This window comes from Rhodotorula graminis, assembly GCF_001329695.1.
Source record: "Rhodotorula graminis WP1 unplaced genomic scaffold RHOBAscaffold_13, whole genome shotgun sequence".
NCBI lineage: Eukaryota > Fungi > Basidiomycota > Microbotryomycetes > Sporidiobolales > Sporidiobolaceae > Rhodotorula > Rhodotorula graminis.
This window is the reverse complement of record NW_017264940.1, coordinates 133456-153691: the sequence shown is the minus strand read 5'-3', so window position 1 is coordinate 153691 and position 20236 is coordinate 133456. Positions and strand designations below refer to the sequence as shown.

The window sequence follows — 20236 nt, the reverse complement described above, 5'->3', positions numbered from 1 at the left end:
CTGTCTCCTGAGTCATTGCCTCGATCGTACGCACGAGACTCTGTAGCCGGCGCTCGTCCGGGCGCGGCGAGGAGCTTGTCCTCCCCGAGCCATCATCGCCCTCGTGCTCTTTCTCCTCTCGCTTCTCTCCTCCAAGGCGTCACAGCTGCCGCCATGGACGCCTATGTGCGAGCCATCGGGGCCATCAAGGCCACCGGCGACGCATACGTCGACTGGCGAACGCGCCGCGGCTCCGAGGACGGCGCCTCGTCTGACCGCGACGTCTGGCAGCGCAGCCTCAACGAGTTCATCCCGAGAGATTGGTACCTGTGCTGGCCCAGTCACGAGCAGGCCGGATTCTTGCACGACCTGAGCGAGGTGCGGAAAGTGTTCGAGCGCAATTTGGCCGACAAGGGCGCGTCGCTGGTGCGTCTCGGCTCCCCTCTTTCTACCACTTCTGAACGAGAAGCCGAACCTTGTCACTGACTCGCCACCCGGTGCAGCCTGGCGCAGGAATCCAGTCCCTCATGCCAACCCTCGCGAGGATGCTCCACGTGCGTCGACGCCTCCCTCTTCCTTCCGTTTTCTTGCGACCCAGGGGCGACATTGACCGTACGTCGTCGCGCTCGGCACCTCGATCTAATCTGCCCGTCCCTCCCGCAGTCCTTCAGCCGCTTCGAGCACTACGTCCGGTGCATCTCGCGCATCGTCGGCGAATGGTTCGCCGAGGACATCCTCACGTACGTCGACGAGCAGCATTATGCCACACAGCCTGGTTTCAAGAAGAGCGAGGTCTGCGGCGAGCTCTTCAACGTCTACCCGGGCGTCCTCCGCCGCGAGCTGGGCGTTGACGAGGTCCGGAACTACCTCGTGCGTCGTCCGCTCTCTCGTCAGCTCCACTCTGAGCATCGCTGATTCGTCTCATTTCCTCGAGCAGAAGGGCGCCAAGCCGATTCGGGAGAACAAGCTCTGGGCCGTCTTCCAGATGGTCTCCGTCTGCAAGACCAAGTGGCTGGAAGAAGGCGTGCGTCCTCCTCTTTCTCTGCGACCTCTTTCCTCTTCTCTCGGGCAGGGCCACAAGCTCACCAAGCTCCTCTCTGCCCCACGCCAACGCAGGTCGACCACATCGCAGCGCTCGCAGCGTACCGAGTGAAGTACAGGGCCTCTGGATCGGCGCACAGCCTGGCGCACACCTCGGTCGGCCGCGTTGAGCTCAGCCCGAGGCAGCAGGCTCGTTACGGTCTTCGTTACGCAGGGCTATAGCGTGACTTTCGATCGCGTTACTGCGCTCGGCCGTAGCCTGTCACCCCGCCCCGCCTCCTTCCCTCGTGCTTCCTTTCCCCGACCGCCATCTCCTCCAATCTTCCCCCTAGTCACTCTCTTGCAATCACGCGTGTCTGCTATGGCTCCTCGGCAACGAGAGACGCAAAGCCTCGAGCGCGAGAGCCGGATCGAACATCGCCGCTGCCGCACGCAGCTGCCGCCCTGTCTGCAGTCGTTCGTCGCCTCCTCTCACTCTCTCTGCGGCCGAGCCAGCACGTCGGCGGTGACATACGGTGTATTGCAGTCGCTAAGCCTTCCTTCTACGTCATCCTTAGACGATGACAAGGAGGACGAGAGGTCCGACGGTCACCGGACTGATGAAGATTGTGAGAGGATGAGCGCGGCTGTACGTGGGCCGAGGGGTAGCTTTGGAGGGTCTGCTGCTCTGTACAGCTCCTGAGCGCTCGCGGACAACCTGTGCCCTCTTTCAATCCGGCTCGTCGCGCGGGCCAGCTCGCTCGACCTTTTCAAGTTGCCTCGCCCGGTCTCTCTCTCGCTGTCGCAGTCCTTTGGGCGTCCCGACTTGAAAGTCTCGCAGGAGGCCCGAGCTGCACTCATTTGGGCGATTCGTGAGAGAGAGCGACAATTGTACACGAGGAGGAGCTCTCCCCGTCTGTCAACGAAGGAGAAGGCGACGAGGACGAGTCGCATTGCTCGACAAGCTACAGGCTCGACGCAGAGAAGAGAAAGAGATAAGCTGTGCGACTCGATTGAGCGGCACGAGTAACGCCGACGCCGACAAGCCTCCCTCGCCCTCGCTCGGTCCTCCTCTCCGAGGACGCTCACCCGACGAGCGCCGTCCTGCACAGCCGGACGACCCTCGCGCCGTGCGGGCCTCCCAAGCCGATCAAAGCTCCCTCCTGTTCGAGAATGGTGCGGCCGAGCGTGTCCTTGTCGCGGTCGGGAGCGGCGTGGCCGGTGAGGAGGTTGACGAGGAGCTGGGCGCCCTGGGCGTGCGAGGCGATGCCGACGAGGAGAGGTGGCTTGTCTCTGTGTGTTCGAGGAGCGTCAGAAGGTTGCGCAGAGAGGGGGAGGAGGAAGGGGGTGACAGACGGAGCGAGGGACGCACCCGCTCGAGGTCGTGATGTCGCGGACGAACTTGCCGATGCCGGCCGGCCCTGCGCGACTGCTGCGCATGCACTTGTCGACGACCTTGGCGCCGAACGGGTGGAGGGCGAGCTGCGGCGCGTGCTGCATCGTCTTGACGCAGAACGGCAGCGTGTTGCGGTCGAGCAGGCTGCGAGCGGGCGAGGAGGGGGACGGTCAGGGGCGTTCTCGATCGACGAGTCGAGAGAGGCGGGACGCACTGCGTGACGATGCTGTTAGGGGAACGAGGTCAGTCAGGACCGAGAAGGCGAGAGGGAAGAGAGGGGTGGACGCACAAAGACCCGCTCGGCGTCCTCGCGACCTCGTCTAGCCCGTCGAGGATCTCCCTCGCGACGACGCTCGACGCCGTCGGCGCCCAGTCCTCGAGCATGTGCTGCACGACGAGCGAGCCGCCGTCGTCCTTGACGATCGACGCCCACTGGCCGGTCCCGAGGTCGGCGAGGCGCTCGAAAAAGGCGGGCGAGTTGGGCGTCGTCAAGATGCGGTTGACCACGTGCACGCTCGACTTGGTCGTGAGGACGTTCGGGTGCGGAAGGAGCCTGTTGCGAGGAGAGAGCGAGGGTCAGTTTGCCGGTCTGACGAGGGAAGAAGGGTCCGAGCGAGAGAGAGAGAGCGGGGACGCACTCGGCGATGACCTTGTCCTTGGTCGTCGACCCGCCGCAGTCGAGCAGCTTCTGCACGACGTGGCATCCGAACGAGTCGAGGCTAAGCTGGAGGAAGTGATCGACGAGCGCGTCCTCGTACGCCTGGGCGAGGGCCGAGTCGCCCGTCTCGAGGCAGCGCGAGACGAGGAAGTTGCCTGCGGAGGAGGCGAGAGTGTCAGTGACGAGCAAGAGCGGCACTCGCCACGCTCTCGCGCCAGCGCAGACCCGACACGAGACCGAGAGAGGACCGACTCGACGCACCAAACTTGCTGACGCTGAGCTCGAGGACGTGGCGCCCGATGGCGTCAAACAGCTCTTGGCGCTTCTCCTGGGACGTGCCCCGGACCCGCTGCTGCAGGAAGAGTGAGCACTGTTGGTCGTTGTGCGCGAGGATGCGGCGGACGAAGCCCTGCGGAACGTGCGCTCGTCCAGCTCTCGTCAGTCCTCCTCGACCGTGTAGCGCAAGGAGAGAGAGGCAAAGGAGGACGCACCTCGCAGTCGATGTCGGCGTCCGTGTCGAGCAGGTCGCGGTAGTTGGGCAGAGGGGCTTGGCGCAGCAGAGGCGGGCGAGGGTAGAACGGGCCGCCGAGCGAGATCGAGCGGTGGTGCAACGCGGTCTGCGACGACGAGGGGCTCGTCAGAGCGACCCAGACAGACGCGAGGAGGAGGGAAGGAGAAAGCTGGGCGCACCTGCTCGGCCTGGAAGTCGACGCCGACGCCCTCGCGCCCGGACCCTCCTCCGCTCCCGCTCGACAAGTCCGCCATGCTCGCGCTCCTTTCCCTCGACCCACCTCCTGCCCATCCACCCATGCTTGACGACGCTGAAGATGCGAGGCCGGGGTGGAACGGCGGCTGACGGGCGGGACCGAGGCCGACCGGCTGCGGCGCCGACGACGACGAGTGCGCCTCGAACGGCGAAAAGTGCAGTGGGCCGAACGAGGCGACGCGCTCGCGAGGCGCGTGACGACCGAGAGGCGCGCTCGACGACGAGGAGCTGAGGAGCGACGACGTGCGCGACAAGGCCGGGCTGCCCTGCTGCGGGTGGACCTGCGGCGAGGCAGGAGGCGTGAACTCGTCGCCGTTGGGGCTGACGCGGTGGTGGTGCTGCTCGGCGCGATAGCTGCCGTCGGGGAAGGTGTGCGGGAATGAAGGAGGGAAAGGCGGCATCGAGCGCGGCATCGGCGAGGCGAAACGTGGCACGAGAGAGTGGTGGCGAGGGAGGAAGGTCGTCGGCGGACCGCCTTGGGCCGCCAGTTGGGGCGCTGTCGTCTCGAGGACGTGCAGTCGGTGCGAGAGGTCGCCCACAAAGCTCTCGAGCTCGTCGACGCGCGAGGTGAGGGCCGTGACGAGGTTGGCGAGGTCGAGCGGGTTGACCTGTTTCAGGGCGAGGAACCGACAGCAGGGGTGAGTCGTGCGTGCTCTGACGCGCAGGGCAGTGGAAGGCCGAGCACACCTCGGCAACGTTGCGAGCGAGAGCGGCGGGCTCGACTCGACGACCCGGACGGCCTGCGACGCTCGGTCCCTCCTCGGCGTCGAACCGCGGCCCGCTCGCCTCGCCTTCCTCGCCCGGGCGGTCGTTCTCGCCACCGACGCCGAAGCGGCGCGCAGGCCCGCCGACACCGCTCGACCCGGCACCGCGACTCGCCGACCGTCCCTCGAGCTCCTCGTGCCGCTCGAGCCCGCGCCCTGTCCACTCGACGTGCGGCGCGATCATGAAGAAGGGCGTCCTCCTCCCGCCGAGGCTCGTGACCGGGTCGTCGGGACGACTCGGGGTCGACGTAGTGGGCGAGGCGGGCACGTCGAGGTGGGCGAGCGAGGTTGCGGGCGAAGGCGGCGCGAGGTGGCGGTTCGAGGGCGAGGGACCGCCGTTGATCGGGCTCGGCGGGTGCTGCTGGACGCGGTGCGGGTGGAGGGGGCTAGGCCGCACGGGCGCCGGGTGCGAGATGGGCGAGAGCGAGGACGAGGGGAAAGGCGAGGAAGGCGACGAGGCGACCGGGCCCGACACGGCTCGGCGGACGGCGACCTGGGACGGCTCGAGCTCGACGGGTACTGGTGCCACTGGGCGAGGTGCGCGCGAGGTCGGCGTGGGCGTCGTCGAGGTGGAAGGGAGCGAGGTCGAGTCGGGAGGCGGAGAGGGTCCGGGCGACGGCATGGCGACGGCGCGCTCGCTGTCGAGGACGGGCGAGTAAGCTAAGGTGGCTCAGGCGTGCGCCCTGGTGGCACTGGGAGGCGCTCGGCGGCTCGAGGCGGGAACGAGAGGGAAGAGGGAAGAGGGAGGAAGAGAGAAAGGAAGGACCGCGACGAGCGACCGCAAACGACGAAGCGCTCACGAGAGCTGGCGGGGCTAGCGTCGCAAGGGGGGCTACACGGACAGGATGCGTGTTTGACGATCTATTTCATGCGTGTAGGGGAGGAGAGGGGGGAGAGAGGAGGGGCAAACCAGGCTCGCACGTCCCCTCGACCCTCTCGATCCTCGCTGCGACCTCGCGCTCCTCACCGTGCAGGACCGAGCCCGTGCCCGTCGTCCACCTTGGCGTACAGCAACAAGTACGCGCACTTGTGGTCGCCGCCCTCGCTGTCCTCGATCCCGCTCCGTGCGGGCCCGCCGCCCGCCGTCTCCCACCGCCGCGACTTGGCATGCGCGAGCGAGACCGACACCTCGGCGGGCGACAACGGGTACAGGTGCGTGTCGTCGAGCTCGACCCACTGCGATGAGTGGTACCCTCGGCGAACGGCGACCGTGTAGTGCCCGCCCGACGCGTACAGGCCGTGGTGGTAGACGACTGCGAGCGCGAGGCGGAAGGGCTCGTCAGTACGCCGTCTTGAGTAACAGGGGGGACCGAGAACCGAGAGAAGGAGAGAGCGAGAGGACGTACCGCCAAAGAGCTCGTACCGCGCGCCGTCCTTGCCGACCTGCTGCCGCAATGGCGCCGACAGCACCCGCTCGTCGATCGTCAACTCGGTGCCGTACGCCACCTTCTTGCCGCTCTTCTGGACGCCGCCGACCTCGTCAAAGAGGAACCGCTTGAGGTGGAGGATGAGGACGGGCGGGAGCGCGTCGAGCTGGACGTGCTTGGTCGCGTCCTGGGTCCGCACGCCGCGCGACGAGACAAAGTCGGGCAGCGACTCGGACGCCGTCAGGTTGCGCAGGGCGTCCTCGATGCTGAGGACGTGCTCGGGCTGCGGGCGAGGAGAACGAGGGTCAGTCGATATCGTCGAGCGTGCGCGACGAGAAGGGCGAGGAGGGAGGGAGCGAGGGCGCACCTGGATGTCGAGTTGCAGGCGCTGGAACGGCTCGATGGTGACACTGTCCTTCTGGCCCGGGCACCGAAGCACGCTTCGGAGCTTGCCGCCGAAGATGCGTCCCAAGGGCGACTCCTTGGTCTCGGTCTGCGCGACGTCGGCGAGGCCCAAGTCAGTACCGACCTGGCGCAGCGCTGGAGAAGACGACGAGAGGAAGAATAGGGACGCACCGTCCTCGTCGTCGCGACCCGACCCTTGCTCCCAACCTCGTTCCACCCCTCGTCCCCACCGCCGCCGGCGCCCGCGCCCGCCTCCTCCTTGGCCTTGCCCTTCTTCTCCTTGCGCTCCTGCTCCTCGAGGATGCCGAGCACCTCCTCGTGCAGCGTCTCGAGGAAGAAGCCGAGGAACTCCTCGGCGTCCTCCTGCGTGCCGCGGCGCATGGCGTCGAACCGCGGGTTGTGCCGCAGCGCGTCGTGGATCGGCGTCGGCGACAGCGGGGCGGGCGTCGAGCCCGACCCGGAGCCGGACAGGTTCGGGTGGTTGGCGCCGGACGACGACGAGACGGACGACGACAGCGGGTGCACGTTGTTGTTCTTGGGCGTCGTCGCACCCGAGGTCGACGCCGACGCCGACGCCGAGGCCGAGGCGGACGACGACGTGTTCTGCGACGGGTCGAACGCGGGCGCGGTCGACGACGAGGCGTTGCGGAACTCGGCGAGGAAGGCGATCCTGGAGGAGCGAAAACGACGACGAGTCAGTCTCCATCGCCAGACGACGCCGAGAGAGAGAGGGAAAGAGGGGACGCACATGGCCTCGACGACGCTCTTCTCGCCCTTGCCTTCTTTGGCGCCCGTCACGCTCGCGCCCATGGCCTCCCTCAGGTCCTTCTTGCTCCCGCGCTCGACCATGCCCATGAGGTTCCACAGGTCGCCGCAGTAGACGAGCGCCTGGAGGATCGCGTTGGCGAAGCACAGGTTGCCGTTGTTGATCAGGCCGCGCGGGACGGGTGGCGCCGGGTAGTGGGCGTGCGCGAGCGGGAGCGCGAGGAGCGCGGCGAGCGACCCTGCGGGGGGCTGCGGCGTCGGCGGCGACGTGAGGGACGAGGTCGAGGCCGAGATGGGCGACAGGCCGTTCGAGAGCGAGGGAGGCGCCGAGCCGGGAGGAGGGCGCACGAGGTCGGCCCACGACTTGCGTACGGGCGGGCCGGCGGGCGACTTGGGCGTCGCCGGGGCGGCGCTCGGCGACAGGGGCGTCGGCGCGCTCGGCGTCGCAGGCTCGGCTGCAGCGACAGGTACAGGTGCGGGCGCCGACGAGGCCGCGGGCGTCGCAGGCGCAGGAGCGGCAGCCGGCGTCGAAGGCTCACGAGGCGGCTCCGCGGGCTCTGCCGGCGCCGACACCTCGGCAGCCGGCTGCTTCGGCGTCTGCGGCACCGCCACGGGCGCAGGCGCCGACGACGACGCCGCCGCCGGGGCTGCGGGCGCGCTCGGCGCGAGCGTCGGCGAGCGAGCCTCGGGCTTGCTCGGCGTCGATGGCGTGCTCTTGCCGCCGCCGCCGCCGACGCTCTTCTTCAGCGAGTCGGCGACGCGAAACCGGGTCGTCTGCGCCTGGTCGTGCGCCTTGGACGACGACGAGGCCGACGAGGCGGCGGCGAACCCGCGAGGGCGGCGCAGGCCCGGCGCGAACGTGAGCGCCGGGAGGCCGGCCGGCGGCGGGAGGCGGCTCCTCCTGCGGCGGGTGGGCCGAGGCGGCGTGCCCGACAGCGCCGAGGGCGCGGGGTGCGGCACGTCGGCCGCGACGGTGATGGGCTCGTCGCGGATGGGCGCGACCGACGAGGCGGGCGACGCGGTGGACGAGGTCGAGGCGGGCGGGAGAGGCGATGGCGGGACGACGAGGGGAACGTGCGAGGGTGGAGGGAGCGGCGAGGCGGGCGAGACGGGCAGAGAGGGCGCAGGGAGGATCTGGGGCGCGACCGAGGACGGGTGAGGTCGCTGCGGCGAGAAGGGAGGGAGGAGCGCCGCCGACGCGTGCGGGTGCATCGAGGGAGGGGGTTGCTGATGTTGCAGGTGAGGCGACAGGGCGGCAGCCGCACCGGGCGGGAGGTGGAGCGCGGCAGGGACGGGCGAGACGGCGGACCCGGCGGCGCCGACGGGCGGGTAGCCTGCGGCGGCGACGGCGGCGGCGAGATGGTGGGGCCCGTTGTGCTGCAGCGGGAGGTAGATGCCGTTGGGCGGAGCGCCTGGACCGGCGTGTAGCCTCGACTGGGACGGCGGCGGCGGAGGAGGTGGCGGGTGCTGGCTGAAGTAGGGCGACTGGGCGTGGGCCGGGTGCTGCTGCGGGTGGTGGTGGTGCATGGTGTGGTGCTGCTGCTGCTGCTGTTGGCCGTACTCGCCCTGCTGCTGCTGGCCCCAGCCGCCCTGCGGACCCTTTGCGGCCCACCCTTGAGGAGGAGGAGGAGGCTGCTGGTGCTGCTGCATCGGGCCGGCGCCGTACGCGCTGCCGCTGCTGCTGATCGGGTAGTGGTGGTAGCCACCGCCTGCTGCTGCCATGCCGTACATGCCGCCCTGGGCGCTCGCTGCGTGTTGCGCGGTCGACGAGATGGGGAAAGACCCGTCGTAAGCCCCCGGGGCGAACGACGAGGGGACGGCGTGCGGCTGGAAGTGGACCTGGTGGGCGGCGTGCGAGTGCTGAGGGTCGTTGTGGGCGAACGAGAAGCTCGCGACGTTGGGGTTGAGCTTGCTGGCCTGGGTCGCGTGAGCGGCGGCCGACGCCGACAGCGACCTCGACGACGACGGCGTCGGCTGGCGCGAGGGCCCGGGCGATGGGGCGGCCATGGTCTCGAGAAGGAGGCGCACACGAGCTGGGGCCTCACAGAGGAGCTCGAGTGCGGATTGCGGGCGAGGCGAGGTCGTTGACGCAGGTGGAGGAACGAGGCGGCGAGCGAGCGAGCGAGTGAGAAGCGACCGCTTTCGCTTCGGCCGCGCTTTCGTCCTTTGTGCAGTCGAGCACCTCGTCTACATGCTCATCGTCTCGGCGCTCGAAGGCAGCGTCGCAACGAGGGAAGTCGGGCTCTCGCTCTCTCTCGGCCTCGCTCGAGACACCTCGCGCGCGACAACGAACGAGGACAAGGACATTGCGTGAGGCGGTATAGTGGTACAGCGTGGCAGTATGCGCACGGTCGAGCGCGAGAGAGAGGGAGAGAAAGGCAGGGAGGGAAAGGAAAAGGAAAGGGGAGGACGACGCCGCTCAGTTGTAGGTGTAGACGGACGCCGACTCGTCGACGTGTGCCTGCGCGAGGGGGCGTACCGAAAGGCGTGTCAGCGCCGGCGTCACAAACAAGGAGACCCGCAGTAGCCGCTCGAGCAGCTGCTGAAGGTCGAGAGAGTCGAGAGAGCGCGCGCGCCGACTCACCGCCTCCTCCTCGGCGTCCCGCTTGGCCCGCTCCGCCTCCTCCCTCACCCTCGCCTGCTCCTCCTCGCCGACGCCCGCACCGGCCATGAGTGTCGCGCGGCGGTGCTCGCCACCGAGCTTGAGCGCGCTCGCGGCGCGCACGCCCATGATGGCGCGCCGCCACGTGCCCTTGGCGTTGAAGTTCTTGCGCAGCGACGGCAACAGGTCGGGCCGCTGCGGCTGGTTGGTCGACGGGGCGCCCTGGGCGAGCCACGGGTGCGCGAGCGCCTGCGCCGCAGTGAGGCGCTGCGTCTGGTCGATGACGAGGCAGCGTCGGATAAAGTCGCGGGCTGCAGGGGGCGAGAGCGCCTGTGTCAGTCAAGGCTCGCATGTACAACCCGCCATCTTTCGACAGAGGCATCTGAGCGAAGGGGGGTGCAGGGAGCGACGAGACGCACCCGTGTCGCTGACGCCGACCCAGTACTCCTCGGGCTCGAACGCAAAGTCGGCGTTGCAGATGGCCTGGATCTCGTCCACCTGGTTGTCGCGGTCTGCGGGCGAGCGTCATCGAGAGGGTGAGCGTGTGCGGTAGAAGAGAGGGATAGAGAGAGGGAGCGAGAGGACGTACCGAAAGGCGTGTAGCCGCACAGGAGGAAGTAGGTGACGACGCCCATGGCTGCGCGCGACGAACGACCTCAGTCAGGCGCTGTCCGACGCCTCGAGGCGTGCGAGAGGCCCGAATGAGAGAGGAGGGACGCACCCCAGATGTCCTGTTCGAGGCAAAGGCAGGAAAACTCAGGTCAGTGAGGGCGAGGACGGCGAGACCAGGCGAAATGAGAAGACGCACGACCGGCTGCGGCAGATGAGGACCGTCGTCAGTAAGGAGGAATCGCCGCACGAGGAAGGAGAGAGAGAGAGCGCGAGGCGCACCTTGCCGTGACCGAGCTTCTTGAAGATCTCGGGCGCCATGTAGCCTGCGGGCGCGACCGCTCCTCGTCAGCCACTGTCGCTCAAGACAGGAGCGCTCGCCCGTCGCTGAAGGGGCGTGCAAGCTCTCCGCGAGGAAGACCGCGAAGAGAAGGAGAGGGAGGGACGAGGGGCGCACCGGGAGTGCCGCACGTTGTCGTCAGGGCCGAGAACTGCTGATCGTCCATGACCTTGGACAGGCCAAAGTCTGCGAGGAGCAGGTCCGACTCCTCGTCCTTGGAGCGGTACAGGAGGTTCTCAGGCTTGATGTCTGTGCCGCGAGGGAGGGGCGCAGGAGGGGTCGCTCAGTCGTGCGCTCGTCCGGGACCGGGAGAGCGAGACAGCTCTGGCTATCTCGTGCTCAACGGAGGGAAAGAGGAACTGCGGGACGCACCGCGGTGGACGATGCCGTGCGAGTGCAGGTAGTCGACGGCGCCCATGACGGTCCGCACGAGCTTGGCCGCGTCCTCCTCGAGGAAGTACGACTTGGCGCAGATGCGGTCAAACAGCTCGCCGCCCTGGCACAGGTCGGTGACGAGGTAGACTGGGGACGGGCGAGAGGAGGGTGAGCATGTGCGGGCCAGTGAGAAGGGGAGGGGAGGAGGGGGGGAGAGAGGGCGAGCGAGGTGGGACGCACGGTTGTTCTGCGTCTGTGCTCCCAGAAGAGGCAGAACAAGAGAGAAGGGGTCAGTCATCGACTCGCCCCCTCGCAGCTCGCGACCGCTCTCGGCGCACCTCGAAGTAGTCTGCGCGAAAGAGAGCTCGTCAGTCCTCGTGCTCGCCTCGCGCTCCAGGAGAGGAGAGAAGCTCGCGCCGCACCCCAGAGCGTGACGATGTTCTTGTGGCCCTGCGAGATGGCCTTGAGGACGCTGATCTCGTTGCGGATCTGTTTCACGGCGCGCGAGGGAGGGTGAGCACGCTCTTCGCGCTGTTCAACGCGAGCGCAGTCCACCGACGCGAGGTCGGGGTCCGCGCAGACGATGAGAGGAACGAGTGCGACTCACCATGTGCTCGCGGCCGGCCATGAGGCGCTTGTTGATGACCTGCGGGTGCGAGAGAGCGTCAGGGCCGCTGCACCCCACTCGCCGGAGCTGCCACTCGGGCACGACAGCCGCGCGAGAGCTGATGGGCACCTTGACGCACCTTGCACGCATAGTACTTGCCTGTGGGACGTCGACGCCAGTTTGTAGTCAGTGGCCTGCTCGCGAGAGAGCGGGAGACGGACAGAGGGAAGCGCGCGACGCACCCGTCTTGATGTGGACGCACTCTGTCGACGGGGCGAGTGTCGGTCGGGTTCGAGGTCGAGTCGTCGAGGCAAGGGAGGCAGTCGCAGGGAGGGAGAGAGGGGGAGGGGAAGGTCAGCCCGAGTCGGCGAGGTGCGGTGCCTCCGCCGGGCGAGGTGGGCGACGCGCAGCTCGTGGAAGCCGCGCCGTGCAGAGTGGGAGAGAGGGGACGCACCCTTGACGACGGCGTACGTGCCCTGTCCGAGCGTCTGCGGATGGGGCGAGGGCGACGAGAGGAGAGGGAGGGAGGGGAAGATGCTCGATCAGCTTGGCGCTCGAGCGACGAGCGCTCGCGGCGAGTTGAGGGGCGTCCAGGAGGCTCTGGCGGGCAGTGAAGAGGGGACTCACGCGGCCGGTCTTGTACCTGCGGGCGAGGGGAGAGAGCGGTGAGCGTCATTTCCTCGGCGGGACGACGAGCGGGGGGGACGACGAGGCTCTGCTCCGGCTGCACGGCCAGGGCAGGCAAGCGAGAGACTGGGGACGCACTGGCAAGGGACCGTGGTGGCCATCGTGTTCGCTGTCGACGTGTGCTGGGAGGTCGAGGCGAGGTGATGAGGAAGAGGATGAACTCGGTCCGTCGTGGGCGGTGCAAGTCTGTCGCAGATCCTCTCGGCTTGCGCTCTCTCGACCAGGGCAGGCACGCTGTCTGTGAGGCAACGTGCAAGAGTTGCAGGCAGGGAAAAGTACGACTCGGCAAGAGGGCGAGGGCGAGGTGGACGAGGCGTGACGAGGCAAGGGAAGAAAGGCAAAAGAGGGCGGCGCTCTCGTACACGAGAGCTGCGCGCGAGATGCTGCAGTGATGGCACAGATGAACGAGGGGCGACGTCGGCGGGGAGGAATAGGCGCGACGACGGGGACGTGAGAGGGAGGGCGGCGGCCCTTCGTGTCGCTGCGAGACGAGCAAAAGGCTCTACTCGTCGTCCTCGAGCGGCTTGTAGTGCTTGTCGGCCTCCTTCTTGAACTGCAGGTGAGCGAGATCGTCAGGGCGAGGAGGCAGAGCCGGGGAGGAGGCGTTCGAGAGCGTGGACGCACTGCCTCGGCGTCGTCCCAAAGGTCGGCGGCCTCGACGTTGAGCGGCGACTTGTTGTTCGGCTCTGCGTCCTCGTCGTACGTTCCGATCAGTACGTGCTCGCCGCTAAGGCGCACATTGCAAAGAGGGGACGAAGAGGACGCACCGCCGAGGAGCGACTGGAGCGACACGAGCACGGTCGAGACGCTCAGGGCCGGGCTCCACTTCTCCTTGAGGATGTCGAGGCAGATGTTGCCGTGCAGGTCGACGTTCGGGTGGAAGCACGTCGACTCGAACCGGACCTGGGGCGGCTTCATCGGGTACGACGAGGGGAACCGGAGCGAGATGGCGAACGTCTGGCCGGCGTAGGGCGTGTCCTGCGGCGGGGACGAGTGGATTAGTCCGAGTGCGAGGCACCCCGGCGGAACCTACCGACCGTGGAGCGACTCGACGACGCCGCCCCGCAGACGGAAGGCCGAGAGACGGAGAGCCACGCACCTCGGGTCCTTCGAGCCTGCCGACCCAGTACGTCAAGTCCGAGTCGCTCTCCGGGAAAGCCGAGATGCCCGGTGCAGGAGGTGACATCATGAGCGACATGAGCTCCGACTGGAGGCTGTTGCGTGAGGTGGAGAGAGGGTCAGTGAGGGAGGTCGAGGAGAGGGAGGTGGGTGCTGCTCTTGGCTCGTCGTGCGGCTCGCCCTGCATGCCAGAGCATGTCGTCTCCTCCCTCGCACCACCACGCCGCTCGCTCGTCCGCCCCTCGTGCCGTTGCCGCCTCATCTGTCGCTGCCCGCCCCCGGACTCGAGAACTCACCGCTTGGCGACGCTGGCCGCGTTGCTGGCGGCCGAAGGGGCCGTGACCGTCTTGGGGCTGGTGTCGGCCGAGGCAGGGAACGCAGAAGTCGGGTTGGCCGTGGTCATCGTGGTGGGCGTTGAGTGACGCTGTGTGGGCGCCAGGGCCAGGAGTGGTCAGCGGCGGTGCGGGCGCGTACAGGTGCGCCAGACCGCGGCAATTCATGCGGCGGGCAGACTCACAGTGCGGGCGGCGGGAGGTGAGGAGGTTCGAGAGAGCGAGCGCGGCTCGTCGCGAGCCCGGCGACGACGAGGACAAGGGCGAGGCTCTCCTCTCCAGTACGGTTGACGACCGCACAGACAGACTTGCAAGCGTGAGACAAGTACGACAAGCACGCACGCCCACAGCCTCAAGCCGCCACATTGCCCTCCTCTCCCGCCCTCTCCTCCAGCTTGACCGCCGCCGCCTCGCCCGCCCACATGTTGACCAGCGCACCGTCCACCGCCTCGTTGTGCGCTGCAGGGTCTCGACGACGTCAGTGCGGGTCGGCGGAGAATGGAGAATGGGCGGCTGGCGACGCACCGTCGGCGAGGCGCAACAGAGAGACCCCGACCGTGTCGACCTTCTGGGCGACCATGTCCCTCTCGGCCTGGACGCGCACGCCCGCCTGCCCGACGTCGCCCTGGAGAGAGACGTGTCAGGCTCGTGTAGAGAAATCGAGGAGAGGCTGGGACGTACGGCGGCTTGGCGAAGGAGCGCGAGGAGTTGACGCTCGCACTTGCGGGCCTCGGCGGCGATGCGGGCGTCCTCCTGCCGGTGCTCCTCGAGGCGCTTGTTGCTGCGAGGGTATCGAGCGTCGTCAGGACCCTCACCATCGAGCGAGAGCGAGAGCGCGAGGCGCCCTCCCCCCTCGCGAGCCGACGCAGCGAAACAGTCGACGCACATTCTCGCCTCCTCCGTCCCGACCGCCTCTGCGCACTCGGCCTCATACGCGTCCTTGAGCTTGTGGGCGCGCTTGAGGATCGCGTCGCGCTTCTTGTCGAGCTTGGCCGCCTTGCGCTCCTCGTTCTGGCCGAGGAGGGCGAGCATCTGGCTGTTGCCGGGGCGCGCGCGAGGGGAGGGGGTGGAGCTCGACTGCGTGCCGCTCTGGGACGACTGTGAGCCTCGAGAGAGAGTGGGACGCACGCCTCAATGTTGAGCTCGAAGGCGTCGCTGCTGGCCGTCGAGCGACCGCCCGGCGACGGCAGCGGGGTGGCGCGCCCCCTGTTGGCCATGGCGTCGGGTCGAGGCGGTGCTGAAGGAGCTGAGAGCAGGTTGGACAGGCTCCAAGGCTTGCAATGCCCGAGCGAGCGAGGTGCGAGAGGGAGACCTCGCTTCGACTCGGAGCGGCGGCGAGCTCTCCAACTCGCTCGTCCACCTCCATCGTTAGGCCGAGTGGCACTCTCGGTAGCTCGATAACGTCGAACAGGACTCGTGAGAAGCGCCGTCGCTGCTCTCTCGAGCTGTGAGGCTCGCTCTCGCCTCCTCGCCGCACAGCTGCTCTCGAGCAAGACCCGGGCGAGTCCACCACGACGCGCTGCAGAAAATCCGGCCCCACAGAGGTACCACAAAGGTCTAGACACGGTGAAAGACGAAGGAAGAAGGAGCGGGAGGGAGAGAGGGAGAAAGCGAGGGAGGGACGCCCTCACATCAAGCCGACCTCGGACAGGAGCCGCGTGAGGACCTGGTCCATGACGGCGGCGAGCACGACGCGGGCCTGGCTCGAGTCCGTCGCGCACGTGAGGTGGACGTAGAGGCCCCTCCCTTGCCGAGAGTTGAGCGCGACAAACTTGGCGCGCATGTACGCCTTTGCCGGCTCGAGCTCTCGCGGCGGGCCCGTGTAGTGGGAAGTAGTCGATCAGTGGCGGACCGGCGCCGAGGATCTTGCTGTCGAGGTCAACGAGGAGGGGGAGAGCGAGGAAGGCAGGCGTGACGGCGAGCGGGCAGGGCGACGGGGCGGAAGGAGAAGCAGGCGAGGCGGACGAGGCAGGAGGGGAGGGGAGGAAGGGGCAAGAACAGCGTCAGTAATCGGGCCTTGAAGAAGTTATGGACACGCTGGGCAAGAGAAGGACAGCTTGGTGGCTCACTCGGCAAAGAGGTCGATCTTGTTGAGCCTGCGGGACGACGACGACGCGGACGAGCGAGGTCAGCCCCTCTCTTGTCCTGCGACTCCGGCAGATAGAGAAAGGTAGGGCGCACATGAGGACAAACGCGCTCGAGACGAACCACCGGCTACCGGCGATGCTCTCCCACAGCATGGCCGCCTCTGCGAGCAGAGGGAAGGAGGGCAAAAGTCAGTCTCGTTCTCGGTCTGCGCGCCCACCGTCTCGCCCGAGAGAGAGCAGACGCACCTGCAAGACGGTTGACGGTCTCGTCCTCGTACAGGACCTGGTCGTACTCAGAGATGGCGGCGACGAAGACAAGGACGTTGACGTTCTCGAAGCAGTGAATCCTGCGGACGTCGTCTTCGTAAGTACGCCTGCCGTACTTCTACCCAGTCGGCGAGATGCCCCGGGGCTCGCCACGCCGACAGAGAGAGAGAAAGGTGCAGACGCACCACTTCTTGCGCTCGCTGCGCTGCCCGCCGACGTCAAACACGCGCAGCTTCTGGCCCTTGACGTCGAACGTCTCCTCGACAATGCCCGTGCTGCGCACACGCGTGCGCAAGATGTCCTGGTCCGTCGGCACGTAGCCCGACTGGCCGACTCGACCCATTTCGTCGAAGAAGCTGCGGGCGAGAAGGGGGAGGGGGCAGAAGAGGTCAGTGCGGGCTTGAGGAGAAGGGAGACATGCTCTGTCGCCTTCGAGACGAGGTGGGAGGGACGTATGACGAGGTGCGAGTGCGTCGAGCGAGCGTTCGAGAGCTCGATGCCGCAGCAGGAGGGGGCGGGCTCGAACTTGGGAAGGTCCGGGCGCCGGGCTCGTGCGGCGCCAATCGAGACGCTCCGCTTGCCGCACTATCTCGACGTCGAAAGAGGGAGGGAGAAAGGAGAGAGTGGGACGCACTAGCGAGCCGAGTCGTTGAGCTGGTACGCCGCACTGTGCCGCACAATCTCCTTGACGGCCGGCTCGGCCCACAGCGCGACGATGGCGTCGCGCACGTGCGGCAAGATGCTGCCCGTGCCGAGGTCGACGGCCTCGTCGGACGAGACGGACGACAGGTAGTCGGCCGTGTCGTGCAGGTGCGTCGGGATGGCGATGCGGACGACCTCGGAGCCGCGGATGACGGCCTGCATCGACTGGACGGCGTTGGCGTACACGACCTCGGCGTACTCGGCGCGCTCGCGGTCGGTGTATGGTCGGGCGTACCTGCGAGAGTGAGACGGTCAGCTTCATAGAGCTCGAGGAGGAGGGAATGAGAGGGAGATGGGCGCACATGAGGCGCATCTGCTTGACGAGGGTCGACTTGCCCGACTCGCCCGCTCCGAGCATCAAGCACTTGACCGTCTTCCTGCCCGGGGAGAGCAAGGTCAGCTTGTCATTGTGGGAGAGACGAGGAGGAACCGCTCGAACGCACCCTTCTTCTTGCCGCGCTCGTCGCAGCTCGGCGTCGATCGCCGCGCTCGCCTTGTTCTGCTGCGCCGCCTCGGCGTCTATGCTCTGGCCGCAGCCCATGTTGCCCGCGTCGAGTCGAGGGAGGGAGGTCGGGGTGGGGCCGACGGACGGCGACGACTCGAGGAGGAGCGAGAGGGAGGGCGAAAGCTGGGCGCGGTGTGCTGCAGGGCACAGTAGAGGTCAGAGTGCTGTACACAGTCGCCCCGGCGCACTCCTTGGCCGCTCACTCGACGAGTCGGCGCCCTTTGTCCGACTGAGGCGGTGCGAGCAGACCGATGATGAGGGCTGTGGCCGGTGTGGATCGGGGCGAGAGCGGCGGGACGCACAAGGAGGGTGGGCTTGGACACTGCGAGTACAGGTCACGGGCGAGCTTGCAGCACGGAGAGGTGTGAGAGGGGAGGAGAGAGAGGCGACGAGCAGAGGGAGAGCGAGCGAGTTCGCTTCCGAGTCGGCTCCCCGCGCTCAGGCCCCCGGGTGGACTCTCACCTTGCTGCACGCCGCGCCCAATGAAGCGGCTGCGATGCGCACCGGCCGGAAGGGAGGGTGCGCTCCCTGGCCAACCGCGAGGGTGGAGCCACGCGAGCGAGCAGGACAAAGGGAAGCCGGGGCCGCCAAGCGCACGAGCGACAACAATGGACGGGCGCGCGAACTGGCATTGCAGAATCGAGGGAAGATGGGGTACGACGACGAGCTCGAGAGGATGGACATTGAAGAGAGAGGGCACGCTCAGAGCATGCCGATGTCGGCGAGAGCCCGCGTCAAAACGCTCTGCAGGACCGCGCCGAGGACGACGCGCGTGCTCGACTGGTCGCACGCGCACGTGAGGTGCGTGTACAGCGGCCGAGCGGGCGAAGGGCGGTACAGGTCCTTGAAGAGCTGCGAAAGGAACGCCTCGGCCGCCGAGACGTCGCCGTCGGGTCCGGTGAACGAGGGCAGGAACGACGAGAGCGGCGAGTGGCCCGACAGGACCTTGTCGGCGAGGCGGTCGCGCTTGTTGAGGAACAGGACGAACGCCGACTTGCAGAACCATCGGCTCTGCGCGATCGTCTCCCAGAGCTGCGGCGAGGAGAGAGCGTGAGCGGACGAGTGCGGTCGAGCCTCGTCGGAGAGAGAAGACGACGCACCTGCATGCTCTCGTCGAGCCTGTTGACCCGCTCGTCTTCGTAAAGCATCTGGTCGTACTCGCTGATGGCGATGACGAACCTGCGCGAGAGGTCGAGGTCAGTGCGCGCGCCGAGGACGAGGGAAGAGCTGCGAGCCGCCGCACATGAGGACGTCGACGTTCTCGAAGCAGTGGATCCTGCGGGATCGGATACTGGTGAGCGGTCCTCGTGCACATCATCAAGCGGTCGCTGCTCAGAGGAGCGCAGCGACCGCAGATCGAGGAAGCCGGACGCACCACTTCTTCCTCTCGCTCCTTTGCCCGCCGACGTCCACGACGAGCAGCCTCTTGCCGGCGCCGACGTCAAACTTGTCCTCGACGATGCCCGTCGAGCGGACTCGAGAGCGGAGGACGTCTTGCACGCTCGGCAGGTACGACGGCTCGCAGATGCGCGCGATCGAGGTGAAGAAGCTGCGTGCGGGTCGGTGCCAGTTCCTCGACTACCGAGCGGACAACGAAAGAAGAGAGAGAGAGAGAGGGACGCACTAGTCGGCGCTGTCGTTGAGCTGCAAGCGCCCGCTTTGCGCGACGACCCGACTGACCGACTCGTCCTTGACGAACGCCGAGAGCGCCTCGGCGACCTCCTCGCGCAGGCCGTTCGTCAACGGGTCGATCGCGTCGTCGACCTCGAGGTGCTCGAGGTACTTGGTCGTCTCCTCGAGGTGAGCCGGGACCGTGATCGATAGGAAGGGAAAGGCTGCGAGGACGGCCTGCGAGGGCGACGAGTGTCAGGGCGACGTGCAGGACAAGTCCGGGAAGAAGGTGGGACGCACTTGAGCGCTCTGCAGGGTGTTGGCGAAGACGATCTCGCGATAAGGGGCCCGCTCGCGGTCGGACCACGGCGACCCGTAGCTGCGCGCCAGGCGAGGAGGTCAGGCCGCGCGCTCAAGCACGATAGGGGGCGAGAGGAAGTTGGGGCGCACCGCAGTCGCAGCTGCTTGAGGATGGTGCTCTTGCCCGACTCGCCTGGCCCGAGGAGGAGGCACTTGATGACTTTCGAGTGCTCCGTTTTGGCCCGGCTCAGGTCGTCGTCGATGGCGCGAGAGGCCGCCGCCTCTTGCGGCGACGAGCTCACGCTTGAGGTGGTCGACTGCGCGCAGCCCATGGCGGTGCGCTCGACCGGTAGGCAGAAGCAGACGAGTCGAAGGTCGAGGAGGACCAAGTCGGTCGACGGCGAGTCGTCCGGGCTGCGGCGAGCACGACCGGCCGACTAGCTCAGTCTCGGCGGAACCGAAGCCGATCCGGCGACGAGGCCGAGGCCTGCAGAGGACCTCTCGAGCCAAGCAGAGCGTTGCGAGAGACGAGGCATGCGGACTGGCGAGGAGGACGAGGAGCGGGTGCAGACCTCCTCGTCCGGTCCAGTTGAGGAGGTCCGGCCGAACGTCTCGCTCGCCAGCAGGCGCAAGATCGCAGACGAGCGCAAGGGTCGCGCGGGGCGGACCGGCGGACGCGGCTACCCCGAGAGACACGACGGCGAGCGAGCCCGACCCGCGCAAGGCGCGCAAGCTGGGCTCCGAGGGGCTCACCAAGCACCCAGTCGAGCGCAGAGAAGACGCGCTGGCGAGCGGCGCGACGAGTTGCGAGCAGCGTCCGTGACGGGCGAGGGAGGAGGTGGGAGGAGGAGGGGAAGGAGACAGCGACAGGGCGCGATCGAGCGCTGTCAGCTTCGCGCAGGCTGTTGAGAGCACAGCCAGGACTGCTAGCACAAGGCTCTCGCTGCAGCGTGAGCGAGCGGGATCGAGGAGA

The 20236-nt window shown here is 67.7% G+C and overlaps 6 protein-coding genes across 6 annotated transcripts; 1 reads left to right on the top strand and 5 right to left on the bottom strand.

The window, feature by feature from the left end:
- Positions 1-153: 153 nt before the first annotated feature.
- Positions 154-1132, top strand: RHOBADRAFT_46358 (uncharacterized protein; the record flags this gene model as incomplete). The annotated part of the gene is made up of 5 exons (XM_018414775.1): positions 154-405; positions 483-533; positions 643-849; positions 917-1003; positions 1121-1132. The coding sequence occupies 5 exons, from the start codon at positions 154-156 to the stop codon at positions 1130-1132; spliced, it is 609 nt and encodes a 202-aa protein (XP_018268812.1).
- Positions 1133-2084: 952 nt separating this feature from the next.
- On the bottom strand, positions 2085-9127 carry RHOBADRAFT_55453 (uncharacterized protein; the record flags this gene model as incomplete). The annotated part of the gene is made up of 14 exons (XM_018417860.1): positions 2085-2292; positions 2372-2539; positions 2610-2621; positions 2685-2948; positions 3034-3208; positions 3315-3462; positions 3545-3670; positions 3744-4427; positions 4507-5221; positions 5611-5836; positions 5930-6233; positions 6318-6443; positions 6527-7025; positions 7104-9127. The coding sequence occupies 14 exons, from the start codon at positions 9125-9127 to the stop codon at positions 2085-2087; spliced, it is 5679 nt and encodes a 1892-aa protein (XP_018268811.1).
- Positions 9128-9409: 282 nt separating this feature from the next.
- Positions 9410-12467, bottom strand: RHOBADRAFT_55452 (Ca2+ calmodulin-dependent protein kinase). Its single transcript, XM_018417859.1, has 18 exons — positions 12419-12467; positions 12281-12296; positions 12108-12141; positions 11896-11916; positions 11793-11812; positions 11654-11692; positions 11469-11535; positions 11385-11395; positions 11287-11299; positions 11044-11193; positions 10789-10920; positions 10614-10657; positions 10531-10536; positions 10444-10453; positions 10312-10359; positions 10142-10234; positions 9705-10033; positions 9410-9581 (listed from the first exon to the last, which is right to left on the bottom strand). The coding sequence occupies exons 1-18, from the start codon at positions 12439-12441 to the stop codon at positions 9540-9542; spliced, it is 1098 nt and encodes a 365-aa protein (XP_018268810.1). The 5' UTR covers positions 12442-12467; the 3' UTR covers positions 9410-9539.
- Positions 12468-12842: 375 nt separating this feature from the next.
- RHOBADRAFT_46355 (uncharacterized protein) lies at positions 12843-13862 on the bottom strand (the record flags this gene model as incomplete). Its single annotated transcript, XM_018414774.1, has 5 exons — positions 12843-12893; positions 12965-13026; positions 13108-13318; positions 13440-13554; positions 13756-13862. 5 exons carry the CDS (start codon positions 13860-13862, stop codon positions 12843-12845), a joined length of 546 nt encoding a protein of 181 aa, XP_018268809.1.
- Positions 13863-14078: 216 nt separating this feature from the next.
- RHOBADRAFT_55450 (uncharacterized protein) lies at positions 14079-15080 on the bottom strand. Its single transcript, XM_018417858.1, has 5 exons — positions 14920-15080; positions 14678-14827; positions 14473-14572; positions 14317-14416; positions 14079-14250 (listed from the first exon to the last, which is right to left on the bottom strand). The coding sequence occupies exons 1-5, from the start codon at positions 15006-15008 to the stop codon at positions 14144-14146; spliced, it is 546 nt and encodes a 181-aa protein (XP_018268808.1). The 5' UTR covers positions 15009-15080; the 3' UTR covers positions 14079-14143.
- Positions 15081-15418: 338 nt separating this feature from the next.
- On the bottom strand, positions 15419-19595 carry RHOBADRAFT_48832 (uncharacterized protein; the record flags this gene model as incomplete). Its single annotated transcript, XM_018415193.1, has 7 exons — positions 15419-15533; positions 15861-15887; positions 15973-16039; positions 16125-16225; positions 16331-16501; positions 16780-17082; positions 19414-19595. 7 exons carry the CDS (start codon positions 19593-19595, stop codon positions 15419-15421), a joined length of 966 nt encoding a protein of 321 aa, XP_018268807.1.
- Positions 19596-20236: the final 641 nt, after the last annotated feature.

Coding starts and splice junctions, on each gene's coding strand:
- RHOBADRAFT_55452 (XM_018417859.1), bottom strand. CDS start 12,441: ATGGCCACCACGGTCCCTTGCCA. Junction 11,813..11,895: donor GTGCGTCCACATCAAGACGG/GTGCGTCGCGCG, acceptor GACGTCCCACAG/GCAAGTACTATGCGTGCAAG. Junction 10,921..11,043: donor GCACGGCATCGTCCACCGCG/GTGCGTCCCGCA, acceptor CTCGCGGCACAG/ACATCAAGCCTGAGAACCTC.
- RHOBADRAFT_55450 (XM_018417858.1), bottom strand. CDS start 15,008: ATGGCCAACAGGGGGCGCGCCACCCCGCTGCCGTCGCCGGGCGGTCGC. Junction 14,828..14,919: donor TTCGAGCTCAACATTGAGGC/GTGCGTCCCACT, acceptor CCCCGGCAACAG/CCAGATGCTCGCCCTCCTCG. Junction 14,417..14,472: donor CGCTCCTTCGCCAAGCCGCC/GTACGTCCCAGC, acceptor GTCTCTCTCCAG/GGCGACGTCGGGCAGGCGGG.